Source organism: Danio rerio, chromosome 17 (genome assembly GCF_052040795.2).
Source record: "Danio rerio strain M-AB ecotype USA chromosome 17, GRCz13ab, whole genome shotgun sequence".
Lineage (NCBI taxonomy): Eukaryota > Metazoa > Chordata > Actinopteri > Cypriniformes > Danionidae > Danio > Danio rerio.
In genome coordinates this window covers 14,766,361-14,784,296 of record NC_141037.1, presented here as the reverse complement: position 1 = coordinate 14,784,296, position 17,936 = coordinate 14,766,361, and the positions used below count along the sequence as shown (strand labels likewise).

Here is a 17,936-nt window from a genome sequence, read left to right as displayed (position 1 = left end):
TCACACACTATCCTGAAGCAGGGACACCGTTTCAGCTTCCAGATCTAGCTTGATCAGTCTCATTAACAGATTTACTCGTGGTTTTAAAGAAATTAAATTAAGCTTGATTGCCCCTTGCAATTTTGAAAATACATACATCATTTAGGCAGGCCATTTTTTATTTTCACTGCACGCGAAACAATAACCACCAACCAATGACAGGGATTGTAAGATTAAGAAAGATGAAAATGTTGAAAAAATATATGCTGAAAATATTGTTAACTTGTGCATGATGAATATACTATCGTCATGCGTGCGCGACCACAAACACGAACGCAAGATCTGGCTCAAATTAAGCGCAGCAACTTAAAAAACTTTTTTGAAGTGTAGTGAATGAAGCGCGCTGAGACGGATGCACACTCCAGCACCTAGATTGCAGCTCTGCACTGAAGGCTTGGCCAAAGAAGAAATGGTCGTGCCCAACTGAGCCTGGTTTCTCTTGAGAATTTTTCCTTCACTTTCGTCAATTGGTAAAGTTTGTTCCTTGCCACTGACTTGCTTGGTTTGGGACTTATGTTTAGACTTTCAGCTGTAAAATCTAAACCACACTGAACTGAACTAAACTCAACTTCAACTCTGAAAACTCAACTGGCAGTTTTGATTTACTAGAAGTTCTATGTTAAGCTGCTTTGACACAATCTACATTGTAAAAGAGCTATAGAAATAAAGATGAATTGAAAAAAAAAAGTTGAAAACCTGCAAGCATTGCTCCCATAGTAGGAAAAACAAAAACTATGGAAGTCAATGGTTACAGTTTTCTAGCCTTCTTCCAAATATCTTCTGTTGACAACAGAAAAAAAGAAACTAAAACTGGTAAAAAACAATTGAAGAGTGAGTTAATGACAACAGAATTGTAATTTTTAGGTGAACTATCCCTTTAATTATATTCATTTTAAAGTTAATTAAATTATTAAATTCATCCCCATTTCAAGTCTTCGAAAGAAATTTTAAGATGAAATTCAAACCTCATAAATAAAATTTTATTAACTAAGAATGAATATGAAAAAATAAAAATTATTTAAATCCAATCAATCTGACTAAATTTGACATGATTGAACGTTTAAAAAAATAATCCATTACATTTATGATCTATCATCTACCTCCATCTATTCATCTTTACTGATCATCATCATCATCATCATCCATTGAACTGTCATATTATCTCCGCATATATCTATCTGTCAATCTTTCTATTTATTTTCTCTTTATTCATCTTGTATATCAACATGGTGTTTATCCAGTTGTGAAAATGTGTCCAAACGTATGTATGAATACCTATGAATATTAATGAGATCATGTTGATCATTTAAATAACCGAGCCAACATGTAGCAGAAGGAAACCATCTGATAATGTGACACCGTGGAAAGGAGCTTCACGTGACGAGCACACTCATTATTAGTCCAAAGCTAGTAAAGAATGTGTGTGATGGGGCCTTGACATGCCCAATCTGTCAGGCATGGCTTAGCCTGCCTCTCTGACACTTGCCTAAAGTGTTTACAGAACAGATCCGTTTGCTATTCTCCTCGGAATAAATGCCTGATTAATCCAGTGATCGGCTCCAGACTCCAAGCCAGCACCAGTAAATAAACATGCACGAGCTCGGGCGCACACAAACTCATCCTAGAACGCAAATAGGACCCAAACGCCAACTATTAGCTTTCACCTCAGAGAAGGCCTATCCTCTAATGAGTTCAGTCAACAACTTTCCTCCTCTTTTGTATGTTGATTTTCTTTTCTCTGTTTTTTTGCAAACATCCTCCCATGGTTCAAAACCCTGATATTTATTTCAGTTTCATGTCTGTACTAGAATAAGGAGTCAATACCTCCATTTATGCAATCTATTCTGCTTATGCTAAGCCAGTGTGCGGCAGTTTCACAGATGGACTTATCTGGATCAAAACAGGGCCATCTACAAGTGCTTGAACACACAGTTCTAAATGTGAAAGTCACTCGATAAAAAGAGAGCCCCAAAAGAGCTAAGCCTATTCAAAAGAAGCAGTACATTAAACACACACAATCCCCTGCAGAATATGTCTATCTATCTATCTTCCATTTATCCATCCATCCATCCGCCAATCTATCTGTTGTCCTTGCAACCATCTATCTGTCAATCCATCAATCTGTTTGTCAATCCATTTGTCTATCCATTTTATCCTATCTGACATCCGTCTGTCTGTCTGTCTATCTCTGTTGTCCTTCCATCCATCCATCCATTCATCCATCCATCTGTTCATTCATCTATCTACCCATCTATCTGTCTATCTATTTGTTGTCCATCCAACCATTTATCTGTGTAACTATCATTTTATCAATCTGTTTGCTCATCCATTGGTTCTTCTATTCATCTACCTATTTGTCATCCATCCATCCATCCATCCATCAATCTGTCACCCTTCCAAATCATCCATCCATCCATCTGTCTAGCTACTCTCCTTCAAACAATCTATCAGTTTATCCATTCATCCATTTGTTCATCCATTCATCGTTCATTCATCCATCTACTTATCTGTCACTCTTACATCCATCCATCCATCCATCCACCCATCTATTTATTCGTCAATCCATCTGTTCATTCATCCATCTACCTATCTGTCACCCTTCATCTATCCATCCACCCATCTATTAATTTGTCAATCCATCTGTTCATTCATCCATCTACCTATCTGTCACCCTTCCATACATCCATCGATCCATTCATCCACCCATCTATCTATTTGTTGTACATCTAACCATCTGTGTCTATCCATCTTTCCGTCAATCTGTTCGTCAATCCATCTCCTCATTCATCCATCTACCTATCTGTCACCTTTCATTTATCCATCCACCCATCTTTTTATTCATCAATCCATCTGTTCATTCATCCATCTACCTATCTGTCACCCTTCCATCCATCCATCGATCCATTCATCCACCCATCTATCTATTTGTTGTCCATCCAACCATCTGTGTCTATCCATCTTTCTGTCAATCTGTTCGTCCATCCATCTGTTCTTCTATCCATCTACCTATTTGCCATCCAGTCATCTATCCATCCATCCATCTATCCATCCATCCATCCATTTATCCATCCATCCATCCATCCATCCATCCATTTATCCATCCATCCATCCATTTATCCATCCATCCATCCATTTATCCATCTATCTATCCATCTATCCATCTATCCATCTATCTATCTATCTATCTATCTATCTATCTATCTATCTATCTATCTATCTATCTATCTATCTATCTATCTATCTATCTATCTATCTATCTCCATCCATCCCCTTCCCAAATTTAGCTTCTCTAGTTTTTGAACAAATTGATCAAATTGCTCGTATTCCATCTTTCATTAATCTCACCCACCTTTATTGTCAACAACATGTACGGCACTCTTAGTTCACACCTCTCTGAATGTATGTGAAATTTCAATCAAAGGTGCGAGGGAACATGACCACTGTACAAAATGAGCAGGAATGGGAGCGTGTAGGTTATCTGAGGATGACACAGTTTGGCAGCCGGAGAATGGCAGAGCTCTCAGCAGCAGCGGCAGCTCTGGAGGAAAACAAAAGACCTCCTGCTAATGAGCCGCACAGGTGACAGGAGAGACGGAGAGAATAAGAGAGAGTCAGAAATAGAGACGGACTGCGTATGTGTACTGTCACGTATGTGTGAATGAGAGAGCGGGCAGGAAGGCACACACAGCCACCTGCCACTCGAAATTGCGGTTGAAACCGTAATGAAGCATACAAGCTGTCATGCACTCGTAGACCTGATAAACACACAGACTGAAAAGCGGTGACAGTGCCTGCCCTCCAGTGAACCCTTTCAGCCCAGGACACTGCCACAGTACAGCACGGATGACTGTTTTCATCAGGAATGCTGATCAGTCAGGATGAATCAAACAGCTACATTTTGATTGGCTGATGAACATGTTAAGGTGCATGATAAGCTTCCTTCAGATTACACATTTTATTCCTGATTTTGGCATGATTTACTTGACATAGGGTGTCGTGGGGATTCATAAATGACAAATGGGAATCTAGAGGCAAGATTTGGTAGTTTCTACTCACGTAGTGTGTCATAGTTATTTCTATAGCTCTTTCACAATGTAGATTGTGTCAAAGCAGCTTAGCATAGAAGTTGTAGTACATTGAAACTGTCAGTCCAGTTGTAGTTCAGACAAGTTCAGTTCAGTGTGGCTTAATTTTCAGTGCTTAAAGTCCAAACTCTGAAGATTAAACCCATTTATGCGCAGCTCCACAAGTTTCAAACCAAGCAGTCCAATTGGCGAGGAACAAACTTCACCAATTGACAAAGGTGAATGAATAAAACCTTAAGAGAAACCAGGCTCAGTTGGGACAACCATTTCTTCTCTGGCTAAACCTCCTGTGCAGAGCTGCAGTCTAGGCACCAGAGGGTGGAGAAAGCTTGATGTCTATCATGGAGAAGCTGCAGCTGTTAGTAGGTCACAGGCGGGTGTTCAGGGTGTTCAGGCTGGCCCACGGGATCAATGCGGAGAGTCTGTCACTAGGGTCTTTCAGGAATCAGTCTCATGCTCTCCACTCCTTCATGACCAACATAGCATCTGCTCAGGATACGGCCTGGTCCAAGATTACGGACACCTCTCGAAGTCCTCTATGGTTGGCATTATCTCTTCGAATGTGTTGTCCTTGAGGTCTTCGATGGTTGCCATCATCACTTCACAGGTCTTGGATGACATGGGTGACACTGACCAATAGGAGCAAATAATCTATTCCGTACACATCTTTTAAAATGGCTTCTATGAATGGAAGAAAACTTTGTGCAGTTTTGGCAACATTAATCTGTTTTATCACAACTAAAATGCCACAATAAAAAAATAAATGTTGGCAATGGATATCCAAGGCACTTTTGCAGCCTGGTGAGTGAGTACTGGAATTACCGTGAAAGCTTAGACCCTGCACTTTTTTTTAACAGTTTGGCTGTTTTCCACATGAAAATGCACCGAAATTTTCTAAAGTCAAACATTATCCTAAAATTCAGGATACAGTGTGGTCGTGGTGACGCTAGTTTTTCCCTCATGATGTCAACACAAGTGCGTTAAGGATTTGAGGAAGATGTCGGATGTTCGTGGAAAACGCATTGTGTACTCCATATCAATCACACGGCAATCTGCTTCTGTTCTCACATTTTGCATCAACTTGTATGCAGTGTATGATAAACTTCACCTTCTCATGGATATGTTTAAGAAGGTTGTGAAATATATAACAAAACAAACTAAAGCTTTGGTTACAGTAGAATTTGAGCATGCAAAATTCTGTCGTATGGCGCTGCGAAAAGGGGCGGGATTAAACAAGAAGAACAGACATTAAGGGTGCTTTCACACCTGCAGATTGATTGTTTTGTTCTAAAACAGGGATTAAAACTGTTACTATGTTGCTTTTAGCTCTTGGTGTGGTTCACTTTCAGTTTCTAAACTGACCAAAAGAGCTAAAACAAGTCACGTTTGAGTAAACTCCTTAGATTGGTCAGAGTTTCACAGTTTATTTTTAGAACCCCGCTTACCTCGTTATTTTAATTTATGTTGATGAGCAATAAGACATAATAAGTGAAAAGTTGTGCTTTTGTCTTATAGGCATCATTAATTTTTGCACAAAAAATTTAGGAGTTCTTCTGCAAAGTCTTGCATACTATTACAAACAGCAGGTGTTGAAAATGGAACATAAAATAATAGGAGACATCCTAAATATTTTGAATGAATGCCCCTTGGTCGACGTCTAAGGACAATAGGATGTTCCACAAATCGTTATAAATTTACTTTTGTGTCTGAAGCAATTAGGTTACATAATAATCGTTTCAATTGATTATTATTAACTATTATTGTAATCGGAATTTTTGTTTAATTTTTATTATTATTATTATTTGTGTGTGTGTGTGTGTGTGTGTGTGTGTGTGTGTGTGGGTGTGTGTGTGTGTGTGTGTGTGTGTATGTATACTTGATGTTAAGTGTTGATGTTTATTGTGTTAAGTGTGTCATTCTTGTTACATGTGAAGCACCATAGAGCATGCCGGAATCAATTGCCCCAAGGGGACTAATAAAGTTTTAAACTAAACTTAATTTTGAATGGTGACACACACAGACATCGTCTGTTTATTTATTAACTATTTTCGAGAGGATCACGTGATTATGATTGAACACGGCTGGTTCTGCATTAGCTATGATCCGCCAATCAGGCCAGTTCTAACCCACTATAAAGAGCCAAGTTTTCCCACTACAGCCATCTTTGATTTGAAGGATCCCCCCCTTCCACCCCTACTTCTCCACCTTTCTTTTCATAGGGTGGCACGGTGGCCCAGTGGTTAGCACAGTTTTAGCACTGTTCATAGCATTCATTTTAGTCATCAGCTTTTATCAAGAGGGGAGTTGTCGAGATCTGCCTGAGCTCAAAGCTCCCCTCTCGCCTTGCAAACGGAAGGGCTCTCTCCCAGGACAGCATGCCAAACTTGCTTATAATCAATAATCAGCTAAGTGTGAATTCTTGAAATATAAATTAGAGGTAAGACTTTCTCATATATAGCGGTTTTCTATAATATTCCAGTATAGCCTTTACAATATAAAGAGAAATAACAGATAAACAGAGACTGCAGTTCAGTTAATTTTCCTAACAGATAAACAGCTCTTGTTAATAGTTCAGCATGCTTTCACTTTCGTATTGGACATGAAACGCATATTGTGTACGAATGACATCCCACCCTCATAATGCTGTCTTCATATAGTCATATATGCCTACTATGTAACCATATTACACTGTGAAATAGCCTGGTTTGTTGTTTATTAGATCGTACTGCTTTCTCACTACAATCAATCCACTCCAAAACTCATTTCAATCAAGCCGAGACCACCTCATTCAGGCGATCTTGACCCATTTTTTTGGCGTGGATCAGAGTGTGATTGCAGGTTTCACATATGTCAAACAAACTGGGCTAACAAGGCAAACGTGTCAGGTTCCGAAACAAAAGTCTAGATGTGAAAGCACCCTAAAAGATTGAGCGATTAGTCCAAATTTTAAATATCTGTACATACTGTAGAGGTCAAATTTTGATCTTCGATTGGTCTCATGCAGCCTTGCAATGTGATTTTGCGGGTCAGAGTTCACCAAGCTTGAACTTTCTACCGCAGCAAACAGTGAAAGTTTTCACACAAGGTTACGTTTCCAGTCTGTCGCATTTGTATGCGTGTGAATGGAATCTAAGGGGCGAAAAGTGCAGTGTGACCATGGCTTAAGGCAGCGTTTATACTGTATGGTTCAAGTGACCCAATTCAGATTTTTTTCTCCCATGTGGCACAGATCGCATATGGCCCATGTATGTATACGCAGAAAAAAAAATCACATGTATTCCCTTTTACTCAGATCAGATTCAGACCTTGTTTATGTGGAAATTTGTTCAGGGATACATGCCCCTCCTTTCTCATTAACATGCATAAATACTTGTGCTATATGTTTGTAGTGTTCTTGTGCAGAGTGTTGAAACTGACTAACTGCCAAGTTAAACTAAAGCCAATGAAGATTTGAGGTGAAAGCTGCAATAAAATAATAGAACAATACTAAGAAATTGTGTTTTGGCTGAAACTGCACTTAAAATGTACATAACATAAACAGACCACAGTTCTCCTGGCAGTAGGGATTACAATAGGTATGAAGCTTTAATTTCAGTTAAGCAAACGTTAAGCGATGACATTGATGCCGATGAATTGGGAGAAGTGTTAATATAGATTTGTGTGTCATCGGCATAATAATGATATCTAATCCCAAATTTTTGCAGGACTTGACCAAGAGGCAACATTTAAATATTAAAGAGAAGTGGACCAAGTACTGACCCTTGGGGGACACCGTGACATAAAGGAACAGTACGTGATCTGTGACCCTCCCACATAGATAAACTGTAAACGTTTAGAAAGATGGGATTTAAACCAATTTAGCACAATCCCATCCACAGCAACACCGTTATGAAGTCTGTCCAAAAGTATGCTATCAGAAATTGTATCAAAAGCTGCGGTTAAGTCTAAAAGCACTAAAATACCACAAGCCCCCGAATCAGGAGAAGGGCATTTACAACCTTAACTAAAATAGTTTCTGTGCTATGACCTGACCTAAAACCAGACTGAAATGCATCAAACAAAGGGTTAGCTTGCAGGGGTTCTTGCAGTTTCCCCACGACCACCCGCTTGAGAACTTTTGCCCAGAAAAGGTAGATTAGAAATTGGAGGATATTTAGTCAGATCAGAGGAGTCACTCACACACTTTTTTTTTTTAATCGGTGTAACAGCAGCAGTTTACAGAGCAGTTTCAATATAACCAGTGCTAAGTGAATCATTCACAATAGTGGTAATGTGGTGCACAGATACAGTTCTCAGAAGTTGGGAAAGGATCAAGAAAACAGGATGAAGAGTTCAGTGACATAACAGTTTTCACAATAAAATCATAACCAGCAATGTTTAAAAAAAAAAAAAAGTCGAGAAGCCAGAAGCAGGAAGAACAGAGGGTGAAGGCTCAACATATGTGGAATCAGAATCACCGTCAATGGAAGAGAAAATATGAATATTAATATTAATATATATAAAATATAAAGATAGCCAATCTAAAGGATCTTACAATATACAGTGATGCGTTCGTGAGTCTGCGCATGTGACAAAGCAGTGTAAATCCAGATATTGATTATGAGTAATTTTAAACAGATGATGTAAAAATGATGTAAAAAAAATTTAAAATAAAGAATCAGATAGTCACAGAATCGTTATTGACCCTCAAAATCTTTAAATTCCGCCTAAGTAACGCATTTCAAATTTGCGAAAATGTAAACAGCACCCTCTAGTGGATTTGTCATCTGAAAATTGCAACATAATGTACCTGAAACTCATATTTTACATTTAGCAAAAAAAGCTGCCTGCAGCACATATTTCCAATAAACCTGGGTCAGTTTTTACCCTTGTAATTCTCTCAGCTGTACATTATCACCTAATGTTGTATCAGATATCTGACTCGGGCTTGTATGTTGTTTCCTAAAGGTTAGGTTTACAGTTTGTGTGTCCAAGTGCATATGTGTGTTTTCGATGTGTTTTTGGCAGAGCGAGGTGCGAAACAGCTGCTGTCTCACCTGCTGAGAGACTCTGGCACTCATTCGTAAACTTGTGAAACCAAGCAGAAACAGAAAAAAAACCCTGCACGCCCTTGTGTGATGGTAAAACACACGACAGGGGAGAACAGACAGCATATCAGCAGTTGTTCTTTATCTCACAGACATAAATAACTGTCCCTGTGACCGAGCACTTCGGGGAGCCGCGGGTCTGATTTACACCTGAAGATCTTTCACAATCATGCGTCTAGCAACAAAATGTACTGTAACAGAAGTAGATTGTTTTTTGCATGTAACAGAAGGTATTTATTTTTTTATTTTTATTTATTATTATTTTTTAAGTTTTACAAAGGTAACTTGATTTGATCAGATTGATTTGAACATTTGATCAGCTGAGGTCAAAAAAAAGGAAGATAGACCCCTGTCTCTCCTTCAAAAAAATAAAAATAAAATTATTGGCCACACAATTTAAGTTTTATTTTTTGTTGTTTAAATAGCAGTTTAATAGTCACCTAAGTAATGTTTATTAGGTTTATACTTTGTACCTCAATGTCGGGACAGATGCACACAACACGCTAGATGGAGCCACTAACTTCTCTTGTGTCCACAGAATATTACTTTCCCTGTAATTTTGTAATAACAAATATACGCCCTGCATCAGTCTTTATAATGTACATAGAGCGCAGGTGGTTATCACATGAGTGCAGAAAAAGTGCACAGCCGCACACTTATTCAAAGCGATTTCATAATCTTGCATATCATCAGTGGCTTTGTTACATTACAGGATACCATTACAGTAGGTTATAAACACAGTAACCTAGGTAGGTCTACAGTTACATTACTGAAAGACGTCTGGAATGAAGCAGGTTGTCTGCTTTGATGATTATGGAGACACCACACCACACACACACGCACACACAAACACATGCTACTAATAATAATAAAAAAAATTTAAAAACGTAGCATTTACGCAAATTACCGGGGTCACCCCATTGAGCTTGGAAAATACGAAAATCAGGAAGAATCCCATCCCTGTTACATGTTAAATTATCAACATTGTCAATTGATATTGTATTCTGCATGCCAGGCCAGTAGCTGGCAATGTTTTTGTTGTTTTGGTTGTCAAGTACTAGTACATACTTGTAGAAAACATCACTACTTTCACAAAATTTCATTGTACAGAGATAGAAATGGCAGTAATGTTCTCAAATTGAGACACATTTTAAATTTCTGTGATTTTGGGCACCCAAAACGCTGTTGTCATCTAAATGAATGGCCAAAACCTTGAGTAAATGCCCACATAGTTTTCTCATGTTTATACTTCCTCACACTTTATTGAAATATGTGTTTTTTATATATTAATTAGCAAGAGTGCATTTAATAAAAATGTAATGAATCGAAAATAATGAACAAATACATGAAAATAGTTTTTGCTATAAATATTTTACATTTCCTTATGAGTACAATATTTATTTAAAACAATATTTTATGAGCTTTCAATTCATCAACCTGAATATTGTGGCAGTTGAAAATTCAGCTTTAGCAACGTTAAATATCACAGGGATTTGCGGGTGGGAGCATAAAATTCAATACATGCAAATAGAAAAATGTAATTTAGCTTTGTTTTGATTGAGTAAAATAATAATATAAAAAAAATATTATATTATATTATATTATTTTATATTACTTTATATTATATTATATTATATTATATTATATTATACTATATTATATTATATTATATTATATTATATTATATTATATTATATTATATTATATTATATTATATTATATTATATTATACTCCCCGTGTTTGTGTGGGTTTCCTCTGGATGCTCCGGTTTCCAAAGACGTGATATAGGTGAATTGGGTAGACAAAACTGTCCATATGTATGTGTGTGATGTTTCCCAGTGATGGGTTGCAGCTAGAAGTGCATCCGCTGCGTAAAACATATGCTGGAGAGTTGGCAGTTCATTCCGCTGTGGCAACCCCAGATTAATAAAGGAACTAAGTCGAATAATAATAATAATAATAATAATAATAATAATAATAATAATAAAATTAAACTATAATTAAATATTTTTATTTAAAATAATTGTTTTATATTAGCTAGTTTCACATTAAGCTCACTCAGTCTCTTGATTCATATTACTCTTTATTTATTTATTTATTTATTTATTTATTTTTAATTGTATTTATTTGATTGACCACTATGAACATATTTGCTTTTTAACAGCTTTGTTTTGATTAAGGAAAATAATAATAATAAAAATAATAATAGCAATATAATTTAACTGTAATTACACATTTTTAATTTAACATAATTGTTATTTATTAATTACTTTCACATTATTTACTTCTCTTTATTCAAAATATTACTTGAATTTATTTATATATTTATTATTTATTAACATATTTATTTTTGCTGACTGCACCATTAAAATACTAAAATAATGGCTGGATTTGTTTTTGTTTGTATTATATATTTCTGGAGCTGAAAATACTCTTACTTACTACAACATCCATTGTTAAATAACCCCACAAGTAAGAATACATAGGAATATTATTTGCCATTTTTTTACATTAATATATTAAATATATCTGAATATTCATAGCACCCTCACTTGTGATGCAATATCGTTGCGAATGACCTACTTTTGCTGATTACAAAAGTAATCAAAGTTGACTATACTGTAGATGGAGGTTTATATTCATGATTAAACTTTTGCATTAGAAAACAATCAAAATCATGTTATATCCTCTTCACATGCATTTATACATCACATATTGTTCTTACATTTGCCTGAATGCAATACAATGTACTTAAGTATTACATGCACTGCTCTGGATGTACAGTATAATGTGGACAGGACCATCTGAAATAGTATTTAAGATTTATTTATCACAATGATTGCTTTTAGAGATTTTTTTTCTGGTTTGGTTTGCAGTCCAAGTCTGTTGTGCTGGAGATGACATGCCATAAATGCTGCATGTCGGCCATGCGATTATAGGATTTTCTAATATGGCGTCCTGTGGGGATTAAAGAAAACATAAGATACGGACCAAGAGTCAGAGAGCAGAGGCAGCTCCAGTGCACATGTTAGACAGAGACTGGCATTTTATGGCCCACTTTTAAAGACTGTAAATCGTGAAACAGGAGAGCTGGGAAACCCTGCTCACCAATACACATTCATCAACAAGTACTATATATATATATATATATATATATATATATATATATATATATATATATATATATATATATATATATATATATATATATATACATATATATATATATATATATATATATATATATATATATATATATATATATGTATATATATATGTATATATATATATATATATATATATATATATATATATATATATATATATATATATATATATATATATATATATATAAAGATTACATATATAAAATATACAAAAATGTATTTGCTAAAACAGATATTATATATGTACAACAATATATTTAACAGCCTCTTCACCCTTGTGTATTATTCACATAGAGTGACAGCAGATTGATGCAGATCAATAGACTCACTACAGTTTGACAAATATTGCAGCTGTGGAACAACATAATGTACGTTTGAGACTTTTTTTAAGGCAAGAATGCAGTTCACTTATAAGGATAGTTTCTATTTGAAATATTTATAATTTCGGAGATTCAGCACATCGGCTGTGATACTGAGCAGTGCAAAGATGTTTGACGTTCCGCCACAAGATGACGACAGAGACCGCATAATAAGTCCTTAAGGGAGATAAAACTCAGTGTTTCTTTTCCCAGTCATTTTCTTTTCGTATTTTAAACTACAGTTGATCAAATCATTATAGATGAGGTAAGTGACATTATACATCAATCTCTCTCTTTTGTATGTTGTAGTGCTGTATTTATAGTAATCTTGTAGTGTTTGCTTTAGCTTTTGCAGAGTTATTTATTATTAATTTCACCTTATAATCATGAAATGAGAGCAAAATCACCTGTTTTGTCATCATTTTAGACATTATGCTAGAGAATCGTTCAAATACTTGCTTTACAGTGACGTTTGTGAAGTAGCAATGGTTTCTGCTGATGTTGATGAATGGCTGAAGAAAAGTAGTTCCTCATACAAAAGCATTTTTGAGACTCTTTGCGTTTGATTTTCTTTTTTATATACATGATTATTCCATCGAACTGTTGTATAAATGCAATATCACACTTGCAGCAGTGCAATATGGCTGTATAGCGTCACTGGTGGGACACTAAGGCACTCAATCTGCAGCCTCAAGCCAACAAAGAAATACTTAAAAAAATACTTTAAATATTGAAAACTTGGCGACCCCGGAATAATGACGGGACTAAGCTGAAAAGAAAATGAATGAATATTGAAAACTTTAGATCTTTACCATTTATTGCAAGATTTGAAGTGTATTATATTACTGAATTATATACGTTTTGAAGGTTTGAAGTAAATATATTTTTGATTTTGAGTCTCAGAGCTAAATATACATATTTGACATACATGTAAGATATATTTTATATATAGTTTCTACGGTCTACTTCAGCAGATGGTTTGTCCTTAGTGTGTTTTCCAGGTGCTGCTGAATGACCCTGGCAGCTGCCAAGGCACAGAGAGACCTGTTTTCCTGCACATCAGATAACTTTACCCAAACCTGCTTTCTGTGGCCACTGCCCAGACCCTTTATCTGCCAAAACACTGATTAACTCGCAGCCATTCAAGTCAATGGACAGGTGCACTACTGATAGCAGGCACTTTAAAGAGATAGTTCACCCCAAATCAATATTAACTCACATTTAAGTAGTTCCAAACCTTTATGCAAGTCCCCATTCTGCTAAACACAAAAATAAGATAGAATATTAAGATAATAAAGGCAAGAATAAGATTAATGACAATATATATGTTCATGTGATCTACCTTGTGATCTTCATGTGTCCTGTTTTATTTTTATTAAATAAATGTAAGATATTTGATAAAAAAAAGATTAGTAGCATTTGTTAAGTAAAGAAAATCAATAACAACTGATCCTATTTAATATAATAATAATAATGATAACAACAACAACAAAAAACAACAACAATAAAAATTCTAATAACAACAACATTACTACTACTAATAACAACAATAATAATAGCAACAACTACAACAACAAGAACATTAATACTACTACTGATAATAATAATAATAATAATAACAACAACAACAATAATAATACACAGCCTAATATAATACTTTTTTATTACTTTAATACTGAAAATTCTAGATATAATAGCTCCAGCTTAACACACAGCTTTTTTTAATTAAATTTTTTATTAGTGCTAATAACTGGACAAATCACCAGTATACCCAGCATTAGCATTGGCCAGAATCTCCTCTTCCTCCAGACTGCAACATTTGTTTAAAGCAAACTCTGTTATTTTTTAGGGAAGAAAGAAGAAAAATGTGACCGTGTTTAGGTGAGAGGATTATCAGGGATGGCGGAGCTAAACAGCTTTCTCGCTCCCAGAGACAATCTGCCAATCACAAAGGGATTTTTACGGCTCATGATACAAACAAGTGCTCATGTTGTCTGTACTGCCGCTCAGTTTGACTTTCTCATTTCACACATTTCGACCTCCGCAGCCTCAAATCTGACCTCTGACACTTCATTACAGAGCAGTTTTTGATTTGTGACTTTCTGCATGCTATAAAAGCTGTAAACCATGAATGTACAGAGGATTTACTCCAGTTAAGGTGTTGTTTGGGCACAATATGAAGACGATTTTCCTCAAGAATAGAAAAAAAGCCACAGCTGATGAATTATTGTTTTTACAGAAACCACAAAGGCATAAATCAACTATATAGTAAGCAAGCAATTCAGCTATAACATAAAAAAGCAATAGGCAATAAAAAAGTCTTATATAAATCCTATGACAAAATTAAAATCCTTTACTGTCTTAATATTTCCATTTCTCATTATGTTATTTTGTTATTTATTTGTGTATGTAAGTATAAATGGAAAAAGCTGTTACTTTTTTTGTAAATATACATACTTGACATCATATATGAAATGAGTTTGCATACTTTATTGTGTCATGTTTCAAACACAATTATATTCATTCATTTTCTTTTCGGCTTAGTCCCTCTATTAATCTGGGGTCGCCACAGCGGAATGAACCGCCAACTTATCCAGCATGTTTTACGCAGCGGATGCCCTTACAGCTGCAACCCATCTCTGAAAAACATCAATACACACTCATTCACACCCACTACGGACAGTTTAGCTTACCAAGTCACCTGTACCGCATATCTTTGGACTTGTGGGGTAAACCAGAGCACCCAGAGGAAATCCACGCGAATGTGGTAAGATCAACTGACCCAGCTGGGGCTCGAACCAGCGAGCTTCTTGCTGTGAGGCGACAGTACTGCCTACTGCGCCACCTTGACCTCCACACATTTATACAACAGTTCTGTCTGTTTCTCGAATCTGACTGATAGCCATGGGATATTAAAGTAATATCAACACTCATATAGCCTCTTCACTCTTGTGTATTACTCCGCCCAAGCAGAAGACTAACAACTCACTACAGTTTGACAAATACTGCAGCTGTTGGACAACTTGTGAGGCTTTTTTAGGCAAGAATGCAGTTCATTTATAAGCATAGTGCCTATTTTAAACATTTATAATTTAGGATATTCAGTGCGTCAGCAGATATCAGCCTGTCATACTGAGCAAAGCAAAGAAGGTGGACGTTCTGTCACAAGAAGTTCCAAAGGGAGGTATTTCTTTTCATATTTCAAACTACAGCTGATCAAATCATTATAGATAAGGAAAGTGACAATCTAAGTCGATCTCTCTCTCTTTTATATGTTGTAGAGCTGTATTTATTCCATAATAATCAGCTTTTGGCTTTGCTTTGGCTTTTTTCACAGTTAATTACAAGAAGCTCGAGTTCGAAAATCTGAACTTCAGCAGACAATCAGGAGCTTGCTCTTGTGGGGGCGTGATTATGACATAGCGCCTGTTGTTGGTGTACTGGGGAAAATTCTCCTGCCTACACCATCAACAGTTCATCAAACTGGGCTCAGCTCAGTCAGAAGCAACGTTGAAAGCTTCCATCATCCAGGTTAAGTATCTGGAGGAGTTTATGAGCTTCTGAACGAATCTAGTGGACTCAGACGTGGCTCCAAATATATCAACACTATTTTTCAGCCTTCATAAAGAACACAGTTATTTTCTTAATAAAATCCATGTTAGCCATTTAGCAACGAAACTAGAGGCACTGGGCAGACAGAAGCCCTGCCCATGACGTGAATCCGCGTCTATTGCTCAGTGAATTTGACGTGCGAATGAATCGGATTTCACATGTTAATGAAGCGGATTTCGACGCGCGAATAAAGTGAGTAGACTCAAATATTCATGTGTCTATTTACGCGTGAATAGCCCGATTTATCCGCACGTTCCGCATCTGGTGTGAACACAGAATAAGACATTCTGACGCCTGCTATCTCCTGTAAAATGGTTATCAAATCACATGATTTGTCAGTCCTACTGATTAAAATCCTTTTTGCAAAGCATACTGTATAAATATACTGTATGTAAAATGAATACATTTTAAATAAAAAAATATATATTTAAAAATATTTTTTATTGAATAGGTAAATAAATAAGTTTAATAATAAATAAAGAAAAAATCAATGTACAAATAATTTTTTTAATTTAATGAAATAAAAGAATATTTAAAAATCTTTTAAAATCCCAGAAAATTATAAGTATAAAAGCATTTCAAAAATATTACATAGGTTTTTTATAAAGTTGACAAATGACATCAAATATAAAAAAAAAAAAAAAAACTTTAACATTGCTTTTCTGGTTAGATTTTAGAGCTACAGCCATCGTATATTCTTTATAAAAGCACTCTGGACTCCAGCCTGGTTAAAAAGAGCCCAAATAACCTTTTAGTGAAGAGTTCTTTGTTTAAATGAGTGAAAATAATTTCATAATCTAAAGGAGCTTCAAGACACTATAAAGAATCATTTGGGGAATGAAAAGTTCCACAAATGTTAAAGGTTTTCAATAAAGAACCTTTCTTGTAAAAAGTGTTGACCGCTGACTGTGAGATTGATGTTTTGTCCTTTAATCAAACCACAGACCATAAACAAAGTAGAAACTGTGCAGTCTGTCGCACCTAGACTCATTGTATATGATTACAGAAGAGAAGCCACTGTTTGTGCAAGTGTGTGTGTGTGTGTGTGTGTGTTTCCAGTAAATCTGTGAGCTGTGTGTTCATCTGTGGCCACAGGCTGCTCTTCTGTGCAGCATCTGTTTCTGTCACATACAGTAATCCTCCTTACAACACTGACCTTCCCATCCACACCAGCGCAGGCCAGAGAGACAACACGTTCATCATCGCAGTCAGATCCACAGCAGCTGTCCTGCAAAACACAGCAACACTCAAATACTGTATGTTCAGATCATCTCTTGTACACAAAAATCTAGAATCAGTGTGTCAGTGTCATATTGCACTTTATATAATACTGAAAACTATTTTTGTTTTAAAGGAACTTGTAGGTTTTTTTTTAAAAATAGGATCCTTTTATGGGTCCCCTTTTAAATAGTTTAAACAGAATCAATTAAGCCAATCTCTGGGTCTGGTAGCAGCAGTTTTAGCTTAGCTTAGCATAGATCACTAAATCAGATTAAGCCATTAGCATCTCACTCAAAAAAAAAAAACTGAAAAAGAGATATTGTTCTTATTAAACATGATTCTTCTATAGTTACAGGGTATTAAGA

At 35.8% G+C, this 17,936-nt stretch overlaps 1 protein-coding gene across 5 annotated transcripts in view; it reads right to left on the bottom strand.

Moving 5' to 3' along the window:
• LOC147833028 (uncharacterized) overlaps positions 1 to 17,936 on the bottom strand; it is a 425,349-nt gene that overhangs the window by 27,677 nt on the left and 379,736 nt on the right. For 3 of the 5 annotated variants that reach the window (XR_015513154.1, XR_015513155.1, XM_087290191.1), the window contains one exon: positions 16,844 to 17,578. Coding sequence is in view for 2 of the 5 variants with exons in the window: in XM_087290191.1 (XP_087146317.1) it covers positions 17,494 to 17,578 (85 nt within the window). In the remaining 3 variants the exon portion in view is untranslated. Of the gene's footprint in view, positions 1 to 16,843; positions 17,579 to 17,936 lie in introns of those variants that run through there. The other 2 variants (XR_015513156.1, XM_087290192.1) reach the window with 1 other exon arrangement.